Source organism: Podarcis erhardii (assembly GCF_964252035.2).
Source record: "Podarcis erhardii genome assembly, chromosome: 7".
Taxonomy (NCBI): Eukaryota; Metazoa; Chordata; class Lepidosauria; order Squamata; family Lacertidae; genus Podarcis; species Podarcis erhardii.
The window spans coordinates 75814068-75837129 of NC_138511.1; the positions used below are offsets into that span (position 1 = coordinate 75814068).

Here is a 23062-nt window from a genome sequence, read left to right on the forward strand (position 1 = left end):
TAAGTCTCCCTTGCTCAGCAGCATTGAGACACTGTGAGTGAGCCTATAAGTGAGGGGGGTGGCAGATGCAAAAAGATGACCAGGTCACACAGCCAATATGCTGACCCTTCTTCTACAAATCTTTTGAAATTGCAGGAGCCTCATTAGCCTCAACTGCACTTTCATCTGGCTACTCCACAGCCTTGTCTTCCAATTGAACTCTGCTCCAAACAAGCCTCAAGTAGTAATGGTTCATTCAGGCAGACTTGCAATTCCAAGAGGCACCATCTCCCTGTATATTGCGCACCCTTCACTCCTGCTGAAGGTGTTTTTCCTTTCAGCTTGGATCGCCTTTAGTATTAGAGCCCAAATGGAGTTGGGGAAGAGAATTGGGGGTGGGAGTTGTGTTTGACCATCAGTTAAGGGAGGAGGGCTAGGGCAAAGGGTCCAGTATATCCTGTACTTGCATCCCTCTGGTGTCTTCAGTTGTAGTTAAATTGTAGACTTGTCTTTGAAGACATGGGTCTGCCACTGTGGTCTTTAACTAGGATGTGGAATGTCAGGCCTGGAGGCTGAATGCAGCCTTCCTGGGTGTTTTTATCTCTCCCTCAGAGCTCTCTCCAGCCACAAACACACTTTGCCCCCTGAGTGTTGTTGCTTGGCTGGAATGTGTCCTTGAACTCTGATCATGTGTCTTGGAGAATACAGAGAAAACAGAAAGGTGAGTGAGTGTTCGCCTATTATACAAAGGTATAATTTACCTTCCTTGCTCCTCCCATTTCTGCCTCTCGCCTACCCACCAGTCACTCTGGGTGACTGCCAAGATATATGAAAACAAAATAAGTCACTAAACATTTAAAAACTTCCCTATACATGGCTGCCTTCAGATGTCATCTAAGGTTGTAAAGTTACTCATCTCCTTGGCTTGGGGTTCGCATAACTCCATGCCTTCCAATATTTCTCCCATGAAAATAGGGAGGTTCTAAAGAAAAGCGGGACATCCGGGGATCAAATCAATAACTGGGACGGCTTCCGTAAATTCAGGACTGTTCCTGGAAAATAGGGACACTTGGAGGGTATGGAATTCTGGAGGCTCCAAAATTGTTATATTGGTCACATCAGTTTTAAAATACTGTGAAAAGAAAGCATTTAAACTATGACATACAGCTTGAGGATTAAACCAGTTAACACACAAGCAGCTTAATCTTAACTGGAGTTCAAATAATATTAGCTAAAACACAAAATATTATGCAAAGCAGCATACAAATGTTATGTTGGTCACTATGGAGATACGTTTGCTACCCTCTCTCTGCTACCCTGTTTTTCCTTCTTCCACCCTCCCCTTCTTGCCACCCACATGAAATCCGGCAGATGCCTGCAGTTGATGTTTGGGCCCACCCCTTCCTTAAACGAAACATTGGATGGTCCTCTGCTGTCAGGGGTTCCTGCTGACCAGCCATGCATTGCTCCGGTCTCAAACTCACAGCAACTCACCCTGAACCGCAGAGACTCAGCCAAGCTTGAAGCAGCAGAACCAGATGCCCCCAGATCTTCTGCTCAGGGCAGAAAAGGGGAAGTTCTTGTCACAGATGCACAGCCTGAGTTGCTGCTGGGTTTATTGTTATTTTGGGCCATCACAGCTTGGCTGAATCGGACCCTGGCAAACAGCTGTACTCAGCCCTGAAAGGGCACTCTTAACACAGCTAAGCTGAGCTCCTCAGCCTTTGTCTGCATCTTCAGTATCAGGTAAGAATATAAATGAATGATTCCTAGGGAAATAACTCTTACTTGAGAGCTTTGATCTTCTAAGGGTTTTTTTGATCAATGATGCATGAGGGGATGTCTCACAAGGGGTGTTCACAGGTGACACACAGCAAGGGTACAATCTGTGTACCTGTGTAGCTAGGCAGCTGAGCTGTACACATGCACAGTTATTCACATCTAATGTTCAAGGGGAGTCGATTCTGTGGACACAAGAGTTGAGCTTTGCAAATCAACGCATGCAAACTGTTTCATGCAAACCCTTGCACTGTGCAGAGGCAGCTGGCATCTCTGTTCAGTCGACTGTGTGAATGAGGCAACTAGCATTTGTGATCCATGCAGGGCTGGCTGTAGGTTTGGCAGGTCCCTGGGCAAACTGGAGCTCCAGGTCCCTGGGTAAACTGTCTCCTCCAGACAGCAGCCCAATGTACAGGGTTTAGTTGGGGAAACATTTCCCATCACTTCCCTGCTGGGAGAAACTCTGTAAAGGAGATGTAAATGTTACATAGCTGTGCCTTTCAATGCAGGTGTGTTTGTTTACACAGATTGTCACTGTGGGGGACCCAATCAGGAAACAAGGCAGTGTTAACCCTTCACCCCCCACTGCGGCTTCTCTTCACCTGCAATTGGCAAAGTAAAACAAGATTTTGTTTATCTCAGTTGCGTAGGTTTGGGACTCTCAATTCTGATTGAGATTTGAAGCAAACAGTTAAAGCCTTCTAACAGGCACTCCTCCCTGCCTCTTGGGTTCCGATCTGGATCCAGTATCATGCTGTCAAAATGTGTAGCAGGGTGGGGTGGGGGTGGGGAAACCCTTCCATTCCCTTCACTTAAAGATACAGCTACACAGGTAATACAAATTGTTCTTTGGCCCATGTGTTAGAAGGATTGGTTGGAGGGCATGCCGTTTGTTTCCTCTGATAACTTTTGATCAGGAGGAAATGCTTTAGCAATGATACTGATGTAGAATAGAAGGTCCCTGTTTCCATCTGAGGAATGTTGGAGGGTATGACTGCACTTCCTATTTACTCTGTAAGGGATGTGGTATAGTGGGTAAGAGCGGTAGTCTCCTAATCTGGTGAACCGGGTTCGATTCCCCGCTCCTCCACATGCAGCTGCTGGGTGACCTTGGGCCAGTCACACTTCTCTGAAGTCTCTCAGCCCCACTCACCTCACAGGGTGTTTGTTGTGTGGGAGAAAGGGAAAGGAGATTGTTAGCCACTTTGAGACTCCTTCAGGTAGTGATAAAGTGGGATATCAAATCCAAACTCTTCTTCTTCTTCTTTCCAATACAACTGTGGTGGGCAAGCATACAGATTGCAAAGTCTATTTATTGCAAGGGGAGGATGAACTCTGGTAGAACAGCTCAGTCTACTGAGTCTTGCCTCTGCGAAAAAGAGGAGATAGAGACAGGAGCAGCTGATGGGGCAGCCTGAGACCCCTGCACTACCTCGCACATAGGGCAGATATCACAGGGCCTGCCATGTCTAAGACTTCTGATCCAAGCTTCACTGTACTTCATGCAGCATCTCAGCATGCCGGAGAAGTAGTAGCTGTCAGCGGCCAGATCGAAACAGGCAGGAGTTTGAAAAGGGGCTTTCAATTTTGCAAGGCAAATTCAGTGCATGTTCACTATGGTTGGTGAAATTGGTCCATTTTGGTTTCTCTTTATTTAGAATCCTAAGTTCTGTTTGCAATATAGCTGCATTGTTTAGGAAATGTTCTTAAGAAGTCTCCTTGCTCTCATGCAGATCAAGCTAGTATTTCTGAGCTCTGAGGGGGAAGTGGAGAGGTTGGTGTCTCCTATTTATATCCTACTTCTGAGCATTGATATGGGCTCTGCAGAAGGCCTGAAATGGAGGTGGGAGTCAGACTGGAATATTTTGATTGAAGACAATGGGTGGACTTCTATGTGGTTAAGGTTCCCATTGACATCCGTTTTATCTACCATGAGAGAACATGCATTGAAAATAATGCAAAAATGGTATAAGACTGCTATGAGACTGTTTCAAACGAAGGTGTCTAATTAGAGATCCTGTTGGAGAGGATATAAGGAGCCGAGGTAATTTAAGGTCAGGTGGAGGACAAAGTGTCAGAGTTTTGGGCTGTGGTCTTTGCAGAAATTTCTATAGTGATTGGACAACAAGTATTGAAATCTCTGGAAACACCACTGTTAAATAGGAAGCGCACTACATTAGCTGATTGGCAGAAAGCGGTTTGGGGAGTTGCTTTGGTGAAACCACTCCCCCAAAAATCTGCTTAAAGAAACAAAATATTAATTTTCTTTTGTACTGGTTTGGTGATTTTTATTGTTTATGAAAGCAAGGATGAAATTCAAAGACAACTCCCAGCAGCATGCAAAACTTTCTGGCTCCTGTGAACATGATGGATTTGAATTTGTATCCCCCCCCCCCCATCCTTTATGCTTACTGGAGACGGCTGTCTTCCTGGTAGTTAGGGACATTGAAAAGTACCATACACAGAGTCAGCCCATTGGTGTTATTTATTGTTTACTTATTACATTTATATACCACCTTTCTTTTTCTAAGGCGCTCAAGGTATTGCACATGGTTCCCTCCTTCTCACTACAACCCTGTGAGGTAGGTAAGGCGAAGAGATGGTGACTGGCCCAAGGTCACCCTGTGAGTTTCAGGGCAGAGTGGGGATTTGAACCCTGGTCTCCCAAGTCATAGTCCAGCACTCTAACCATTACACCACACGGGCTCATTGGTCCATTCAAGTCAATATTGCCTACTGACTGGCAGCAAATCTCCAGGACTTGAGGTAGGAATCTCTCCATGCATTGCAATGACAGGCATTGGATCTGGGACTTTTGCATGCAAATCCAGTGCTTTGTCTCTGAGCTACAGCCCTTCCCATAGGAGTACTATGGGAGAAGAAGCTCAATAGACAGGAATAGAGTTTGTGACAGGTTCTCCTCCTTCCACCAAGGTGCATTAAAGCACATTTCCATACACATTCTTATGACTCGGGGAATATATTTCTGATGGTAAATAACTGTTACTGAATGAATCAATAATCCATTTCCACCCCCTTGCTTCCAGATTTGGCCCTTGTATGAATCCACAATGAGGAGCTTCTTTTGTCTGCTCTTCCTTCCAGGTAATGCATGATGTGTGATGCAGGTTTGATTTGTGCCAACAAAAGCAAATTGGGCTTCTGGTCTCATTTAAGCACCACTGCTCTCTTTGGTCTTTAGAAAAGAATGAGGAGAAGGCAGTGTTGGATGTTGGGCTCTCAGATTTCAGCAGTGCCCTTTGCGACACTAAAATTCCATGAGCACCCCCCCTATAGCTCCATTCTTAAACTGCGTCTTGATGCCCCCTGCAGGGCAGTGCTCAGTGAGACCACACCACTCCTGCCACCCTAAAAGTGCCTCTGATGATGTGATGATGGTCCAGTTTAAATCTCCCACTAATGCACTGCTATTGACATGTTTCAGAATATTCCTGCTAAAAAGCCACCAGTCTGGAGAGGTAGTCAGAAGTTTAGTTTAGTTTTGATTAGAGAGCACTGCCTTCAGATCATTTTCACCATCCTTCTAAATGCATGGTGGCAGCTGAGCAAAATATCACATGTTGTTCTCCGATTTAGGTATCTTGGGTAAGGAAAATATGTTGACTATTGCACCGAATAATCTGGCTGTGTGGGAAGGATCCTGTATTCTGATTCCATGCAAGATTGATCGAACATATAAGAATATTCGGGTTGACAACTTCTTCCTGATTTGGTATTTTGACCCTAAGTATGAAGACAGCCTGAAAGATTATACTGGTATCATGTTATACAATGGCTCTTCGACCTCAGAGAACTACCTGACTCCAACAAGTCACCACTTTCTGGATCGGGTGAGGTTTGTTGGGAATTTAAGCAGCAGAAACTGCAGCCTGAAGATCTCTCATCTCCAGAAAAATGACAGTGGCACATATGGAGCAAGACTTTATGGCTTCGTCGGAATGAACCGTCGCCTAGACAAGTGGTTTGCTGCTGCTGCTGTTAATGTTAACGGTAAGAAACTTTCAGAGATGATTTGTCCTCCCCTCTTGCGAAAGTGGTCAAGTAGTCTGGAAGCTAAGGGCACATCTAGACTGTCACTGTTCTGTGGGAGAGATTCAAGTGCATATCACAAATGTAGATTTATGCTCTTTTAAGTGCTCAGTTGCCCTAGTGCAAGAATTCACTTTTAAAAAGAATCAGCCTTTCTGTAGCTTGGCAAGTGACAGGGTCATGCACTGAAATGTGTGGGGTGAGCAAATGACTAATGTGGGAAGATGAGTAAATACCTCATAAAGAAATCAATATGAATAACAGATGTGATCAAATCAGAACAAATGGTCAACAAGGATATACTCTGCGTAAGTTTAATGCAAGGAAATACAGTGGTACCTTGGGTTAAGTACTTAATTCGTTCTGGAGGTCCATTCTTAACCTGAAACTGTTCTTAACCTGAAGCACCGCTTTAGCTAATGGGGCCTCCTGCTGTTGCCGTGCCACCGCGGCACGATTTCTGTTCTCATCCTGAAGCAAAGTTCTTAACCTGAGGTAATATTTCTGGGTTAGCGGAGTCTGTAACCTGAAGCGTATGTAACCCGAGATACCACTATAAAGATGAACGTTCAATAAATAGGTATTCGGGTGAAGTCCTAAACTTTCACTTTTCTAATGCTGTAATTATAATCCTATAGGAGTCATAGAATCAATGAATTATGGAACTGGAAGGGATCTCAAGAGTAGACTAACAGTAATGGGTAGACTGGTAACTGAAGAACATTTCTGGAATCCCCTCCTAAGGGTTTGTTCAATGACACTAATAATGTATTTGCTAGGTGGCCATGCCATATCTTTGTGTGAAACTAATGTGCCATTCATCAGCTACATTGTGTTGCATCAAACGTTAGTCTATTCAGAGTAGACCTATTGAAAATAATAGACCTAAGTAGATTAACTGTAGATACAATGCATTGTGTTCTTATTTGCCTTGCCAGATCTAGTGCTGAGTTTTTCACAGCACTTTGATATGCAAAAAGAATCAAAAATTTATTTATTTATTTTACTACGTAACAACTTTATAATCCGCTTTATAGCCTGAAGGCCCTGAATTGGTGTGCAAGTTAAATATGGGGATACTATATACACAAGTTCAGCTTTAAAAAATAAAATAAATAATTCATATGAACTTCAAATCAAGAAAACCACCTCTGCAAGTTCTACAAAAAAAGAATAAAATCATTTCTGCAAATGTCGATTTGTCAAATATCAACTCAGAGGCAGGTATAACTATGCCAACATGCAGCATCACAGAAGGGGTAAAAGGTAGGCATGGATACTTCTTGCCATTTTTGGATAGATGATCAAGGCTCTTCTTTGCTCAACAGCTTCCCCTTAGATCAGGGGAGGGGAACCTTTAAACTTCCAGAAGTTGCAGGATTAGAACCCCCATCACCCCTGACCATGCTGGCTGAGGCTGATGGGAGTTGGGGTCCAAGAACATGTGGAGAGTCACAAGTTCTCCATCTCTGGTCTACAGCTTTGCCTGACCAATGACTTGGAATTTCCCTTTTTAATTTTCTGCATACAGTGTCACCACCCAAACCCAAGATAGAAAGCAGAATGGCACAAATTCAAGAACAGATGCCAGCGACATTGACCTGCTGGGTATTTTACCACTGCCCCGATGAGCCAATTATGTTGATTTTCAGCGGCTTGGAGGAGAGTCATATGTTTTCCCAAAAAACTACCAATAGAGATGGAAAACTCCAGACTGTTCTGAGTTTTACTCCAACTTGGGAGGATCATGGGAAAACGTGGACATGCACTCTGAAAAGCCACAAGGGGACAGAGATATCCCAGAGCACCATGATATTGGATGTGAAATGTGAGTATTCAGGGGTATGAAACTGGGCTATGTGGGGGAAATCTGGAAAAAGATATTCTGCCTGAACTGCACAAGATTCTGTTCCTCTGAAAAGCCATCGTCTGAACTCTGAATCTTGTGAGGGATGGTGGGCTTTGGCTTAGGCATTTACAATAGCAAGATAGCATGTGATTGTCACATTTGAAAGGATGTCCGTTATTGAGTACAAAATGTGAGGGGATCCTTGCAAGATGGGAGGGGGTTATAATTAAGGGTCCCTGATTATATTCTAGGACCTCCAGCCTTGCAGCTGCTGTCACTTTCTGATGGTACTTATGACTTCCATATTTTATTTATTTCAGATGGTCCCAAAGGAGTTAAGCTGAGCGCTATGCCTGGAATCACAGTCCGAGAAGGGGAGAAACTCTCTCTTGCATGTACAGTCAACAGTAGCAACCTTGAAGTTAAATACCAATGGTACTGGAAGGATATGCGGAAATATGAATGGACGAGCCCAATAAAGGAATTTGAATCTGTAGGAGAACAAGATTCTGGTGTCTATCGGTGTACAGCTGAAAACACAGTTGGATCCGGTAGCTCAGAACTGACCATCAATGTCCAGTGTGAGTTTCTTTGTTGGGCTGGTGAATGATGACCATCAAGATTTACAGACATTACTTGCCTCTTCCTTCCTCTTCTGAGGGACTTTTCTTATTTCAGAAGAGAACTACTTTCTCCTTCTGATTTTCATGCCTTGTGTGACTATCAGGACAGGAAACAGGAAAAAGCTTCTTTATCTCCAATTCTATACACACACCAGTATAGTTTGTAAACCTGCATCATTGGTCTTGCATAAAATGTACCTTTAGAATACAATCTTAAGTCCGATCACCTTCAGCCTCACTCACCTCACAGAGTGTTTGTTGTGGGGGAGGAAGGGAAAGGAGAATGTTAGCCGCTTTGAGACCCCTTCAGGTAGTGATAAAGCGGGATATCAAATGAAAACTCTTTTCTTCTTCAAAGATGGGCAGGGTTGCATCCAGGGCTGGCTGGTGGCTGGCTGGGTCTGGAGGAAGCATAGACATGGCCTCATTTAACCCCATAGGTGCCGAACTGCAGTATCTGAACACCTTTCTGTGGACTTTCCCAGCACCCCCAAATGAGAAATAACAGATATGATGAGAAAATTATTTAATGCTATCCCAAAATCTCCATCCTGGGGTTGGGTTGACTCACCCTGATTAATGTGGCATGCTGGACCAGGATCGTCAGCAGCAGGATTATAATCCCCACTCAGACATGCAGTTCACTGGCAGTTCCTGGACCCCAGTCACCATTTCTCAGCCTAGCTTACTTCACAGGATTGATGTGAGGATGAAATGGGGAGGTGGAGAACCACACTCAGCAGCTTGAGCTCCTGGGAGGAAAGGTGGAATGAAAATATATACTGTACATAAATAATGGTTGGCCAAATTAATGCTACAGCAGTAAACATCATAATCACCACCAATTAATTAACTGATGATGATGACGATAGAGGGGGCAGTAGTGATTCTGTTGACACGGTGGTAGCAGAGGTGGCAGTCAATGGTGATGATAAAAGTGAAGTCTTACTCTGACTTCCCCTGAGTGTGAAGACAGGCTGTGGCAGATTGAACAGATGAGACCAAAGTGGGTCCAATGGTCAAGCAGATGCTAGTAGAGGGGAGTGAGGGGCAGATGGGCTCATTAACACTGGGAAGGTAGCCCATCTAGGAGAAGGAAAACTCTGTTCTAGAGTGGAGTCTCTATGATGGTTAGATGGTGCCATGTATGCCTCTTTCCAGCAACTTCTGCAGCCAAGCTGGTGCCAAACATATTGCTCTGCTTTCTTGTGGGCCACACAAGAAAATCGGAGAATGGGGTCTTCTCATCTGGGCAGCCCAGGAACTCCATACCCACTGCCCAGGCTTGCGCCATATGGAGGTCACTTGGATGCTGCTAACGCAGCAATTTGACTAAACCCCCGGAAACACGGTCTGTTGTCTCTCAAGTCAGGTGGATGCCAACAGCAGTCACCATCAGCATAGTAATGACCCGTCTTCTTACAGTATCCCAAAATGTCCCTGCTGGAGTGGGCTGACTCACCCTTCCATATGGTGGGGCCAGTTTTGCTACCTTCACCAATCCCTGAATACACACGTTACTCTCTCACAGTTCTCTTGTCCCCCAAGGAAGCACACACATTTTCTTGCCCTGAATCAAGAGTCCTGATTTCAGTGTCCTTAATATCTCTATCCCAGATCCACCAAAGGATGTGAAGATTGACATACCACCAGGGATAATCAAAGAAGGGGACAACGTGGTTTTGCGGTGCTCTTCCCGAGGGAATCCTGCCACCAACCGCCATGGTTGGTATAAAGATAGTGAGTCTGGCATAATTGGAACTGACAAGGAGCTGCGTTTTGAGGCGATCCAATCCAGAGATTCCAGTACCTATTACTGCATAGCCAGCAACGCCATTGGAAATTCAACATCCTCATCCGTCACCCTGGACGTTCAGTGTAAGTAACCTCAGTTTCAGGAAGTGAAGGGTCTGTAGCTTGGACTTTGACTGGCAGGGACATAGCTGTGCTCTGCATAGCTGTGCTCTGCATCAGCTGCCACCTGATCCTTATAAAAACCCTGGAGGTACCAGGAATATTGACCACTTGCATACAAAGTATGTGGCACATCATATACAAATTTAAAAGACAGTTGGGCGTATTTGCTGGAGAAGATTATCAATGGCCGCTGGACATGACAGCTTTGTTGTCCCTCCACCATCAGAGGCTATGTGCTGGAAATCTCAAGTGGGGACAGTGTTCTTGTGTTCATGTCCTGCTTAAGGACTTCCCATAAGCATCTTGGTTATTGACCACTGTGAGATGGGCCTTTGGCCTGATTCCTATGGGCTGTCCTGAAGCTCTTACCTTGGGATGCAATGAGAGGTCAAGCAAGGCTGTTTGTATAAACGAGCAGCTCTGCTTGATTTCTGCAAGCTGAATTGGGATAGTAGCACCAGCCACCTTGAATGAATCTTGTCCCAATCCTCCTTGTGCACAGCCCTTGAATACCATGCTGGCGGAGGTGGAGGGTGAATCCTTTACTCTCTGATTAGAGCTTATGGAGAGAGTTGGGCACCACCAACCTTCCTCTATTGATGTTCTCCATGTTCATGATCCTCCTTTGCTGGCTAGTGTGGAGTGAATTAAGGCCACTGAATCCTTCAGTTAAGAACAGAGTTGGCTGCCTTATACAGAGTCAGACCACTGGTCCAATCTAGTTCTATGTTGTCTAAACTGGCCATGGCTCTGCAAAGTTCCATGCAGGAGACTCTCCTAACCCTGTGTGGAGATACTGGGGATTGAACCTGGTACCTTCCACACACAAGCCAGATGCCCTACCACTGAGCTGTGGCCCTTCCTTTTAAAGGCTGCAAATCTGAATGTGCAAGGCCACCATTGCATTTTCAGTATAAGCAATTTATTGCTCACCTACTCCTACATAATTTCTACTTGGGGGCATCCACAGTGCGGCAGACTAGCAGCCCATGTGTGTTGACTGCTCCCATGCTTCTGCTGGTGATATTTGAATGATGCTGATCATGCTAGTGGGACTGGGAAATTGGGTAGCGATTCTGTCAGGGCAGGTGCCAGGAGCTGGTCAGTAATAACTCACATGATGTCAGTGAAGTTAACTCTTTATTCAAAGAAACAAACAACTCAGGATTCCAGGCCTAGTGGGCACAGTAACTCTTTCCTGTAGATTATTGGGAGACGTCAGAGATTGAACTACAATCTTTAAGCTGCAACCTTTTCCATGTTATTGTGAATATAACTCTTAACTTTTGGAAAGTGGGTATAAATGTAGAAATACTTCTGGAAAATGACCAGCACCCGTGCACATAAACAACTTGGAGATTATCAATATTAACTCGTTAATGTGCAACATTTGTATTTATAGGTATTTATGCTCATTCTTTGCTATTTTGTGTGTGACTGATTATTGTGCACATCTCCCAACTACGCACATAATGAATGATGTTTCTCAGGAATAAAAAAAGCATTGATTTGATTTTCCAGATGCTCCCAAGAATGTCCAGCTTATCCTTAATAGCCGTCAGCCCATCACAGAAGGAGACACTGTCGCACTGAACTGCTCTGTGGGCAGCAGTAACCCCAGTCACAAACGGTATTACTGGTACAAGTCAGGGGAAAGTATAACTCATACTCAGGAACTGTACACCTTTACTGCACCACCTGAAAAGGTCAGCATTTACAAATGTCAAGTTTGCAACGGGATCAGCTGTACAGCATCTGCACCCATCTCTGTGACAACACTCTGTAAGTAATGCTACTGGAAGACCTGGAACACATGCACCAGTCAAGCAGAGGTTATGGGAAGGCAGGTGCAGTCATTTCGCAAACTTGAGCCACACAGGCTATGTGGCTCCACTACGTGTTTGGAGAATTGGAGGTTGAACTTCAATAACTAAGCCAAATCATGAGAAGGGTGTACTCTTTGGCATATAGAGCCTCTTGGCGTAGACTGATCTTACACCTGAGATCCCAACTTGTTAGCAGCCTTATACATGACAGAAGCCAGGATGCTTGCCTATAGAAATTGTGAGCCATTATCAGTCACGACTTACACAGGCAGACCTGCTAAGGCAGAAATATTTTGGAGAATGTTTTTTTCTGATGCTCCTCAAGTGGTGAGCACTCACTGTTGGCACTATGTAAAAAAAGGCAACTGCCTAAAGCAGGGCTGTTGAGGGCAGCAGGCATGTGCTTTTCAAGCTGAAAATTGAGGTTGATCACTCAGATTTACTGCAGAGGAATCTGTATTCAGCGGTTGTTGTGTGCGTGTGGCGGGTTTTGTGTGTGTGTTCAGGTGCAAGGGCAGGTGAGGCACCTCATGTGATACATTGCCTTTGGTCTCTCCACCTGCAGTTGGTCCCAAGGATGTGAAAGCTGTGCGAGAACCACTGGGGCTCATCAACGAAGGCAGCTTTGTTAAGCTGAGATGCGAAGTGAGAGATGCCAACCCCCAGGAGCTCACCTACATATGGTACAAAGAAGGGCAACAGCTGCAGCTGGACTCTATGGTGACCATCCTGAAAGTGACCCCTGAGCATTCTGGCAGTTACTATTGTGCAGCAAGCAACCAAGTAGGCTCAGCAAAGTCCTCACCAGTTTGGCTGAGTGTCCGTTGTGAGTATGGAAAGGAGAGAGTCCTGAAGATGGCTGATGAGGACCCCACCCCAAGTACCTGATTCCCTTACTCTGTCCTCAGGGGTGGCCCATCCATTCTCGCTGCTTGAGCCAAAATGGGAAGTGTCACTCTGCCCTGCCATTGGCACCGCTGCCTCCACCACCCTCCCTGCCATTTCCTTCACTGGTGGAGAAGTGCTGATTTCAGGCGAGATCTCCCCAATTTCGGGTGAGATCTAGCCTGAAACCATGCAAGATATTGTGCACTTCACAAGAGCTTGTCCAATTTCAGTGAGATTTCAGCTGAAATCGGGGTCAATACCAGCCCCACTTCACCCCTATAAATTGGGCCCGTGGGGCAGGTGGGGTCTGCTTAGGCAGCTATTGCTACCTGAAGCAGCATCCCCACCCCACCAAATGGCACATCACCTTGCCTGTCCTCCAAGCATTGCTTCTAGCTGAGGGCAAGCTTCCAAGATCTTTTCTTCAACCCTTGCCTTTTAATTAGAACCAGAGCTGTCCATTCCATCCTCCTTAGTTTCATTGTTTCCTTTCTAGAACACAGCAGGGAAAAAGGATGGGGGCAAAATTCAAGTTAAAAAGTTGGATCTGCCTCTCAATAGCTCTGGCTTCACCTACTGTTGGTCTCTCTCTGTCTTCTGCCCTATAAGCCCCAAAGGGCACCAGCCACCCTTGAGTCATATTGAGAGCCTTAAGACAAATACTGGACAGTGCTGAATGTATCTTCCCTGCCTTTCTTCTTGGCAGATGGGCCTCGCAATGTCCATTTACTCCTGAGCACCCAGGATGCTATCATTGAGGGAATGAGTATCTCACTGAGATGCGATAATGATGCCTCCCCACCAGCTGATGTTTACACATGGTACTGGAACAAACAGAGGCTCCAGGAAACTTCCAAGATCCTTCAGCTTAAGAAAATCCAGGTCGACCAGTCAGGATCCTATCACTGCAAAACTTCCAATAGCATCTCTGAGCAGGAGTCACCGCCCATGGGCATCACTGTGTCCTGTAAGTAGTTTAAGGTTACCAGATTTTTTTCCAATGAATCTGGGGACACTTTTCAACTTCAATAGGAATGATAGGATTTTGTATGCGGACTGATTTGTAAATCTGGGGACCGTCCCCGGGAAACGGGGATGTCTGGTAACCTTAGAGTAGTTATTAATGGCAGGTCAAGAATTCTACCTTGCAAAATGTTGTTTTAGTAGCTGCATGACCATCCTTTGTCAAGAATTGTATGTTGATAATTATTGTGGAAGGACGATCCATGGATATAATGGCCAATGCATTTCCAACAACCTGTGATTTTGGGAGAGTATTGTGACCTGACCAAGGAGCATGGGCAAAGGAGAATCTTGAGAGCTAGACAGATAGTTCTGGAGGGCTGTATTTGAGCCCAGGACCAGAGGTTCCCCACTGCTAATCTATACAGATCTGCTGTAGAGTTATTGTGGGAAATAAACATGGCAGCAAACCCAGCCACTCAGAGCACTAGATGGTGGTGGTGGGGTTCAGAAAGTGGGTATACACAGCCCTGCCTGGGACCTTCTGCATGCAAAGCCAATGTTCTGCAGCTGAGCTCAGGCCCTTTTCACTGCTTGCAAGGCAGATGGATGCCAAGGAGAGGAACCTGGTGGACTTCAGTGTGCAACTGAACAAAAGCCTGCTTGGGATCAGGCAACAATCTTTTTGCCGTTACAGCCAGGTGTTGCAAATCCTGCACTTTCTCCCTTTCTGTCTCATGTAGACAGCAGAGCTACTGTGTTGAAGCGTGCCCTGATTGGCCTGGGCAGTGTCCTATTTGCGGTTTTCCTCCTGGGGTTGCTGTCACATGTGGTGCAGAGATGGTAAGTGGTTGTGGGGAGAGCCTCTTTGACCCAGGTAGGTCATTAACTGGTGGTGTTTCTGAAGGAGGTAGGCTTCCCTGTTCTGCTGGCATTGTATTATTGTGCATTTAATTATGTATGGATTTTATAACTGAGCTAATGCTTGTAAACTGCTTAGAAGCCATTTTGGCATGTAAGCAGTATGTAACTGTAAATAACTAGTAGGTAATGTCTGGCATTGCCCAGGAATTTGTAAAAAGAAAAGAAAAGTGTTTTTTAAATGGATAGTGCAGTGGCCCGTCATGCCCTAAATCAGACAAAGTCACATTTGGGCCTGCCATTCTACTTCACAATGGCTCCTGGCACCCAAACTTTGATGAAGCCTCCTGCCCTCATTTCTGGACACCTCATGCTAAGTTTTGTGATGAAATCTGGAGAGGTGGCCAAACCTATGGCAAAAAATTATCAAAGTCATACCCATGTCCAGCTTCAGTCTGCCATCTTGATTCAGAAGGGCATTTGGCATCCCAACAATGACAAAAACCACTACCCCACCTTGAGAATTTGCACGCTGAATTTAGCAACGGTAGCTTGATAGCTGGGAAAACCTGTAGAGAACAGACAGACAGACCAGTTTCCAAAATATGTAGCAGAAGAGATTGACCAATGATCTGACAGTTTAAATAATGCCTATCAACTTTCTATAAATCACACACACCTTCTGTTTAGTGAAGGGGTTTGGAAGTGGTGGTAGTCTTCTGGTGAACTGCCCCAGTGGGACAGAACTGTATCTTTTCTACCATTGCAGGAAGAAAACATTAGACCCCGACACTGGAAGGGCACGGAGATCAGGCTCATTTTTTGTGAAGAAGGTTAAGTCTTATTTCCCACTGGCATCAGTACATTGTGGGAGGGTGAGGGTGTTGAATCTGTTTGCAAATAACAAGTGACATGGCTGCTTCTGTGACCAGCCAATGACTTCTAGATGTTGTTGGCAGTCGTGACGATCAGCATGAATTAATAGGACAAATTAAATGAAGCTGCACCACAGTCCCAAGTATGATGACAGTGGTTGCTTCTTCTCCCTTGTGGCAAGTAGCAACCTGTGGGAGTCATCCCTCCAGCCTTGCGATTGGGACTGGGGCGCAGTGGGAATTGGTTGCCGGCCCCTTGCTTTGAAAGAGAATTGGACAAGTTTGTGGGAGATATCAGTGGGTACTAGCCACAATGACTATGTTCCACCTTTACAGTCAGAGGCAGGGTAGCTCTGAATTTCAGGAGCTGGTGGCTTTTCTCAGCCTCGAGTGACACATGGGACACCCCGTAAAAGGCACAGGAGCCTGTCATCCTTTGCATGGAGGGGTGGGTGGGCAGTTGGAATATATGTCCCTGCAGAGAAAATGAAGGTGTCCTAGGCAAGGGAGTAAACACTGCTTTGTTTCTTAGGCCAAGGGAGAAAAACTGTGTAATGGTAACAACAGGCTGAGAGAAAATGGAGCAGATGGCTCCATTGGCTTCCTGAACCAGGGTGCAGAAACTTCAATTTCTTATGCGGCGCTTAGGTTCCCTCCAAGTTTGTCCGAGGAACGCACTGTTTATGCCAGGTATGATGGGGAGCAGACTAGAGGGTTGCGGGAAGCTGTGGTAGATACGTTGCCTTTTTTGGAAGAAGGGGGAGTCAGACAAATGATGGGTTTAGATGAACTGCAGTAGGAAGGGGCTTCTACATGCAAGGAGCCACCACTGAATAGGCCCTTCCTATACACTGCCTGTAAGGGACATGGGTGGCGCTCTGGGTTAAACCACAGAGCCTAGGATTTGCCGACCAGAACGTTGGCAGTTCGAATCCCCGCGACGACGGGGTGAGCTCCCGTTGCTCGGTCCCTGCTCCTGCCAACCTAGCAGTTCGAAAGCACTTCAAAGTGCAAGTAAATAAATAGGTACTGCTCCAGTGGGAAGGTAAACGGTGTTTCCGTGCGCTGCTCTGATTTGCCAGAAGTGGCCACATGACCTGGAAGCTATACGCCAGCTCCCTTGGTCAATAAAGCGAGATGAGCACCGCAACCCCAGAGTCGGCCACGACTGGACCTAATGGTCAGGGGTCCCTTTACCTTTATACACTGCCAATGCCCATATTTTCTCTCTCCTTCCTTCCCTATGATGGACCGGATACAAAGGAGGTCACCAGAGCTCCTGTGAGTTTATCACTGGTGTAGAAGAGGGGATTTCAGTTGGTACAGCTTCTCATGTGGTGGGTGGGGAAAATGTGCCCATCCTGAAACCACATCGTTTGCATGATGATTAAAGACTCAGCAACCCCGGTTCTTCTTTGCATCTGGTACTTCTGTTGCTCATCTCCTGTGAATGGGAAAGTGTATAAAGTCAGTAAGGGATCCACCCACTGAAAATCAACAAAATGCAACATGGTGCATTCTGGATGTAGATTACAACTCCAACCATCCTTCACCATTGACCATGCTGGCTGGGGATGATGTGAGTTGTGGTCTAATGGAGGGCACAAAGTTGACAAAGGCTGCTATATTTCATTCAGACAGCCTAAGCACTAAATTCCTCTTCCATACTCCGAATGCTTTTCTAACTGGAATCTTCAATTCTTTACAGTGTCAAAGCACCGCAACCTTTGGATGATGCCGTGATCTACAGTGTGGTAAAGAAACCCCAGCTCCCCACAAAGGTACATCTTCATTGTAAGACAGAATCCCATGGGATGTGTGAATGACTTGGCTTCTCCAGTATTGTAGCCCATGATCTCCTATGGTTGGCATGTCTGGACATATGGTTGGAAGTATGCCAGGGGCCCAATTCCTAGCAGGTTCTCCACTGACCAGAGAACCCTGGAGATGCTGCGGTGAGGAGGTAGACTCACAGAAAGAGGACCACGGAGGGTGTCCTCTCAAGGTATCCCCCATAACTCCAAAACGCTGTGAGGTTTGGTCCATGCAAGGTGGAGGTAGGGGCTTCAAAGGGGTCTGGTCCCAACACAAGCATGACCAATGTTTCAGGTAATGTACTTAATTTGGTTGTCATTCAGACTGCAAATGGCAGTTTGACTTACACTGTAGAGAAACAGGTTTAAGAGCAATATGTCTGCCTCTTTTAAAGCATCACAGAGAGTTGCGGCTTTCAATAAACGTGTATTGAATATATGGGAAATAACTGTGTACAGCTGAAAACGCTGTCAGCATTAAGATAAATTCAACAGCGTAAATAAGTTTTGATGAACGCAATAACGGAACACAGAGAGGTATAGTTTTTGTAAAATGTGCAGGGATTTATTATATGCAAAATCAACCATGGAAAGAGAAGAATGGAAGTCATGGATATCTCAAGGGTGTAAAATGAATATTTTAAATTGTAAAACAGAAAATTAAATATATATTAAAGAGAGAGAGAGAGAGAGAGAGAGAGAGAGAGAGAGAGAGAGAGAAAGAATTGCGGCTTTCAGTTTAGTACATGGAATTCAAGCTGTCACTAGAATATTTTTCTCAACTTTGTGGTCAGCTGTAGAATAGGTGTGTGGTGAGAAGAACAGAACAGGGGAAGCCCTGATGCAATTTCCCCCAACCTGGTACCCTCCACCTGTTTTGGACTAAAACTCCCATCATGCCTGATGATTGGCCATGCTGACTAGGAATGATGGGAGTTGTAGTCCAAAGCAGCTGGAGAACATCAGATTAGGGAAGTTGCCTTAGTAGCACCCTCCTTTGGAGTCATGAAAAAGTCAGGTTTAATTCCGCCCTGTTTTTGTAAAGCAACTTGAGAAGGTGATTTTTGTTTTAAAGGACCTTCAAAAACAAAGAGCACCCGAATCTGGCAAAATAAAATGCCAGATACCTTTAATTACCTGGGCTAATGTCACAACCACAAGAGAAAGGTAAACCATCCCCAACCTTCCCAGGTAATCCACTTCTGGATAGATAATGAACTGCCTTCATAGTGATTTGTTGCTCATGGCATTTGTTTTAGGACAAGTGAAAACTGAACTGAGTGGGTACCATTTATTTTTTTAATTTTAATTTGCTTTGAAACTCATATCATCAGGCTTGCTAATGCACAGGGCCATGCTGTCCTGATTCAGCTTCTGGTTTCTTATGCTGTCCCACCCCCTTGTTGGCAATTTACAAGAAATCGTCACCCTTGAAGTGAAAACCATTTTTCTTAAAAAAGACGAGCATGTGTTTCCTTTGTAAGGCCCAGATAGAATCTCTGCAGAGCGTAACACGGCCCCAGGGATATGCACTGTCAACAGCATCTCCTACTAGCTGTGCTACTTTTTTAAATCATTACAATATGCCGGTGCCTTCTGCTATCTGCATGAGAAGCAGAAATTCAATAGGTAAAGGAGGCTTTCCTTGCCATAGTGGTGAGACGGGAGAGAGGAGAGAAATCTCTTGAAGTCTGGTCAAGCAACTGTTTAATAAAAGTTTTGGGGCATGCGGAAGACCTGCCCTAAAGATGGGGGAGGGGACAAACCTAGATCTGTATTAATTGGCACTTCTAATGAAGCTACAAATCCATAGCTGTCAACTTACAGATTTGAAAATAAAGGACCAGCAGCCTCGAGAATAAGGGATCAGCAGCCAAAATAAGGGATCAACAATTACTTTGATAAAATACATATTTTGTTGCGTGCAAATGGCTTTAGGTCCATAAATTACCATATAGCATATATTCAACACAAAAAAAGCAACAATTTGTTGTTGACAAAGCACTGCTGGACATAGAAAGGTCTCCATTACCTTCAGTAGCTTATTTAAGGGACATCATCAATAAGGGACAGCAGCGGGACATGGCGCTGGGATAAGGGACTGTCCCGGCAAATAAGGGACGCTTGACAGCTATGTACAAATCTCACCACCCCTGAATGTTGGCCATTCTGGCTGGGACTGGTGGGAGTTACAGTTCAATGATGTCTGGAAGGCACTGAGGTGGGGAAGGATGCTCTGTTGCATCCAGGAAGCTTAACCACTAAATCCAAAATGTGAAAGTTTTATCAACTGCATAGGGATACCTGTTGTAGCTTGGCTGGGTGGGAGTGCAGATGTAGTATCATGAAAAACTGTGGTCCTTAAAAAACATGCGAAAAAACCAAGCTGTTAGTCCTTAAGTTTGCAGCGAGCACCCTGAAAAATGTGTAGGTGGTTTCTACTAAATATTCCAAGGCTTTGGGTGGAAGCTGCCTTAAAACTAGCCAAACTATTGGCCTTTTTAGCTCTGTATTGCCTATTCCAGGGGTCAGCAACCTTTTCCAGCTGTGGGCTGGTCCACCGTCCCTCAGACCATGTGGTGGGCCGGACTATATTTTGAAAAAAAAATATGAATGAATTCCTGTGCCCCACAAATAACCCAGAGATGCATTTTAAATAAAAGCACACATTCTACTCATGTAAAAACATGCTGATTCCCGGACCGTCTGCAGGCCGGATTGAGAAGGCGATTGGGCTGCATCCAGTCCATGGGCCTTAGGTTGCCTATCCCTGGTCTATTCTGATTGGAAGACGCTCCCCAGGATTTCAGACAGGAGTCTCTTTCAGCCCTGGAGATGCTGAACTTGCCATGCAAGGCAGATTCTATGCTAGGTTTGATGAAGGGCCAGGGAGGGCTGGGGAGGATTCTTAGTCTGAAACCCTGGAAAGACAGTACTTGCAGACAACACTGAAGTACAGTAAATGGACCAGTGATCTGACTCAGTAGAAGGCAGCTTGCTATGATTGTGCTGCAAACATCAAACAAACACCACCCTTGTTGTCAGCATTTCTTCTCCACAGATTTTGATAATGGACATTCTCTGCAGCTGTCGGGATTCTGACAGCATCTGGCATGCAGAAGATAGTACCTGACAATGCAAAGCTGCAGCAGCGGACACTGTTTGATATTAGGCATGATTTTAACAGCTATAATCTAAAAGCAGCTAATATTTGACCATTTGTGATATTCTATAAGTATTAGAGCAAGGATGCGGATGCAGAGGTTCTTGGACTCCGGCTCCCATCAGCCCCAGCCAGAACACCCAATGGTCAAGGATGATGGGAGCTGTAGTCCAACAGAATCGGAAGGACTACAGGTTCCTCAGCTGTGCAACAGAGGTCACTATTTGACAGCATCTCACAGGACAGTTGTTATGCAGCCACCACCAGTTTTGCTTCTGCAATATACTAGCCAACAATTGACGTATGAAAGTTGGTAGATGACATGCGATGAAATGTACTCCAGTTTATATAATGCATTCATTCATTCAGTCAGTTATCCAATCAAAACAGGCAAATTGCAACATTTTGAGATTCCCCCATACAACTCAATTCAAATATTGCATTTTGAAAAATGGGCATTTATTGACCTTCTTTGGACTTTCATTTCAGTGTAACCCTGGGTCTCTCTAACACAGTAGAGAAGTCTTCCCCAACTGATTGCCTTCTGGATGTTGTTGGACTACAGCTCCCATCATCCTTAACCAATGGTCCTGCATGCTTGGGCTGGTGGGAATTGGGGTTTAATTACATCTGGAGGATACCACATTGCCTACCCATGATCTACTGGCAGCAGCTCTCTGGAATTTGAAGCCAGGGTTCTTTCTCAGCCCTGCGTGATGCCAGGGGTTGTATCTGAGACCCTTTGCCTTTAGAGTAAACCCTCTGCTCCACCACTAAGCTACACTCCTTCCCCTCAACTTGTATCTCCTTCTGCTTTAGGGAGACACCAAACCTGACTACGAGAATGTGGTGAACAAGAGTGAAGAGGAACTGCATTACTCATCCTTGGTGAACCTGGGCCCACGGCCTCGCCCCACCTATGTAGACTCTGAAACAGACTCTGAATCAGAGGAGAGCATCCAGTATGCATCTTTGAAGCACTGATCCTCTTGGAACTAGCAGAGATCAGGAACTACTCCTAGACTCTTTCCCCTTTGTCTGGAGGTGGGGCCAGCGGCTGGGCCTGTATTATAGCTTGCTGTTTGCAATCAAATGCAGCAGAACTTGACCGGGCAGTACAGATTATCTGGCTGTACTGGCAGACAAGCAAGGCTGAGGTTTAGATAGATATGGTGCATTACTGCCAGCACAGCGCTCCACCTATCAACACATTTCATTGGTGATCGAGATCAGTATCCCCATCGGATCATATGGGAAAGATCTGCTATTCCTTCCTTCCTTCCTTCCTTCCTTCCTTCCTTCCTTCCTTCCTTCCTTCCAACAAGTCAATCCATACTTGCAAAATAGAAAACTGCTCTCTGTATATTCCAGGTGAGACTATCGAGATCAGTATCCCCATTGGATCATATGGGAAAGATCTGCTATTCCTTCCTTCCTTCCTTCCTTCCTTCCTTCCTTCCTTCCTTCCTTCCTTCCTTCCAACAAGTCAATCCATACTTGCAAAATAGAAAACTGCTCTCTGTATATTCCAGGTGAGACTATTCATTCATCCATATCATCATATCATCAATCTTGGCTAGAAGCAGCTCTGCAGGCTCAGAAGTCTTTCCTATCATCTGCTGCCTGATCCTTTGAACTGGACATGTCACAGATCGAACCTCTGCGTGGATCCTTCCACTCAGCTATGGTTGCATTTGGTTCAGGGATTCCCAAACTGGGTGGGGTCCCGCTGTGCCTTGAAAGGGATGGGGAAGATATTTGATTCAGATCATGTTTTATGGTAAACTTAAAGAATTCTCATTTCCCAAAGCCACACACAAACCGAAACGCAGTTGTCCCTCAAAATTCTCACTTCTGCAAATTTTGCAATGTAGTTCTCCAACCATGTGACGTGTATAAAGAGGTATATGCAAAGTGGGCATATATATCTCTTTGTGTGTGTCCCAACTTTTCATATCAAGTGGGCCACAAGGGTACTTTGACATGAAGCCTATGGGCCTCACACTGCCTTGTTGTGCACATGGGGGGAACAAGGCCAACATTTGACCCCCTGTCAGCCCTCATTCTACCTTCCCAAAGCTGAGTAAGCAAGGTGCTGGCTTTGGGAAGGAGGTGGGAGGACTCTAGGACCCCATCAGAGCCCTTGTGCCTCATTCCCAAAGCCCAGTGCCTTGCTTACCTGGCTTTGGGAAGGCAGTGCAATGGCTGTGGGGGAACATCAAATGTTGCTGAGGGCTGCCAAAAAGACCTTGAAACTTTGAGAGAAAGACCACAGTGGACCACCCATGTGTGCGTGTGTGTGCACGCACGCATATCTATTAGTGAAAACAACATGGGAAAATGTAGTATATAAAGGGAAGTTGTTTTGCAAAATGTGCATTAGACAAAATTGCAGACAAATATGTGCATATTGGGGCAGATTCACACTAAAATGGGTTATGAATTTTCATGATGTGAAAATGTGAAGAACTGAGC

General features: G+C 45.3%; 1 protein-coding gene across 2 annotated transcripts; it reads left to right on the forward strand.

Annotated features, from left to right (window-relative positions):
• Window positions 1-1474: 1474 nt before the first annotated feature.
• On the forward strand, window positions 1475-21962 carry LOC309345617 (B-cell receptor CD22-like). Of its 2 annotated transcripts, XM_081868818.1 has the most exons (14): window positions 1475-1725; window positions 4806-4863; window positions 5356-5769; window positions 7340-7636; window positions 7978-8238; window positions 9898-10158; window positions 11719-11979; window positions 12589-12849; window positions 13618-13878; window positions 14618-14717; window positions 15505-15568; window positions 16143-16300; window positions 17319-17391; window positions 21407-21962. In XM_081868818.1, exons 2-14 carry the CDS (start codon window positions 4830-4832, stop codon window positions 21569-21571), a joined length of 2610 nt encoding a protein of 869 aa, XP_081724944.1. In that variant the 5' UTR covers window positions 1475-1725; window positions 4806-4829; the 3' UTR covers window positions 21572-21962. The 2 variants fall into 2 exon arrangements, with proteins under 2 accessions (XP_081724944.1, XP_081724945.1); XM_081868819.1 differs by lacking the exon at window positions 11719-11979.
• Window positions 21963-23062: the final 1100 nt, after the last annotated feature.

Bases quoted from the DNA above. Each gene is read 5' to 3' on its own strand.
- LOC309345617 (XM_081868818.1), top strand. From the start codon at position 4,830: ATGAGGAGCTTCTTTTGTCTGCTCTTCCTTCCAG. The intron at 5,770-7,339 runs GTAAGAAACTTT...TTCTGCATACAG, and splicing joins TGCTGCTGTTAATGTTAACG to TGTCACCACCCAAACCCAAG. The intron at 14,718-15,504 runs GTAAGTGGTTGT...CTACCATTGCAG, and splicing joins TCACATGTGGTGCAGAGATG to GAAGAAAACATTAGACCCCG.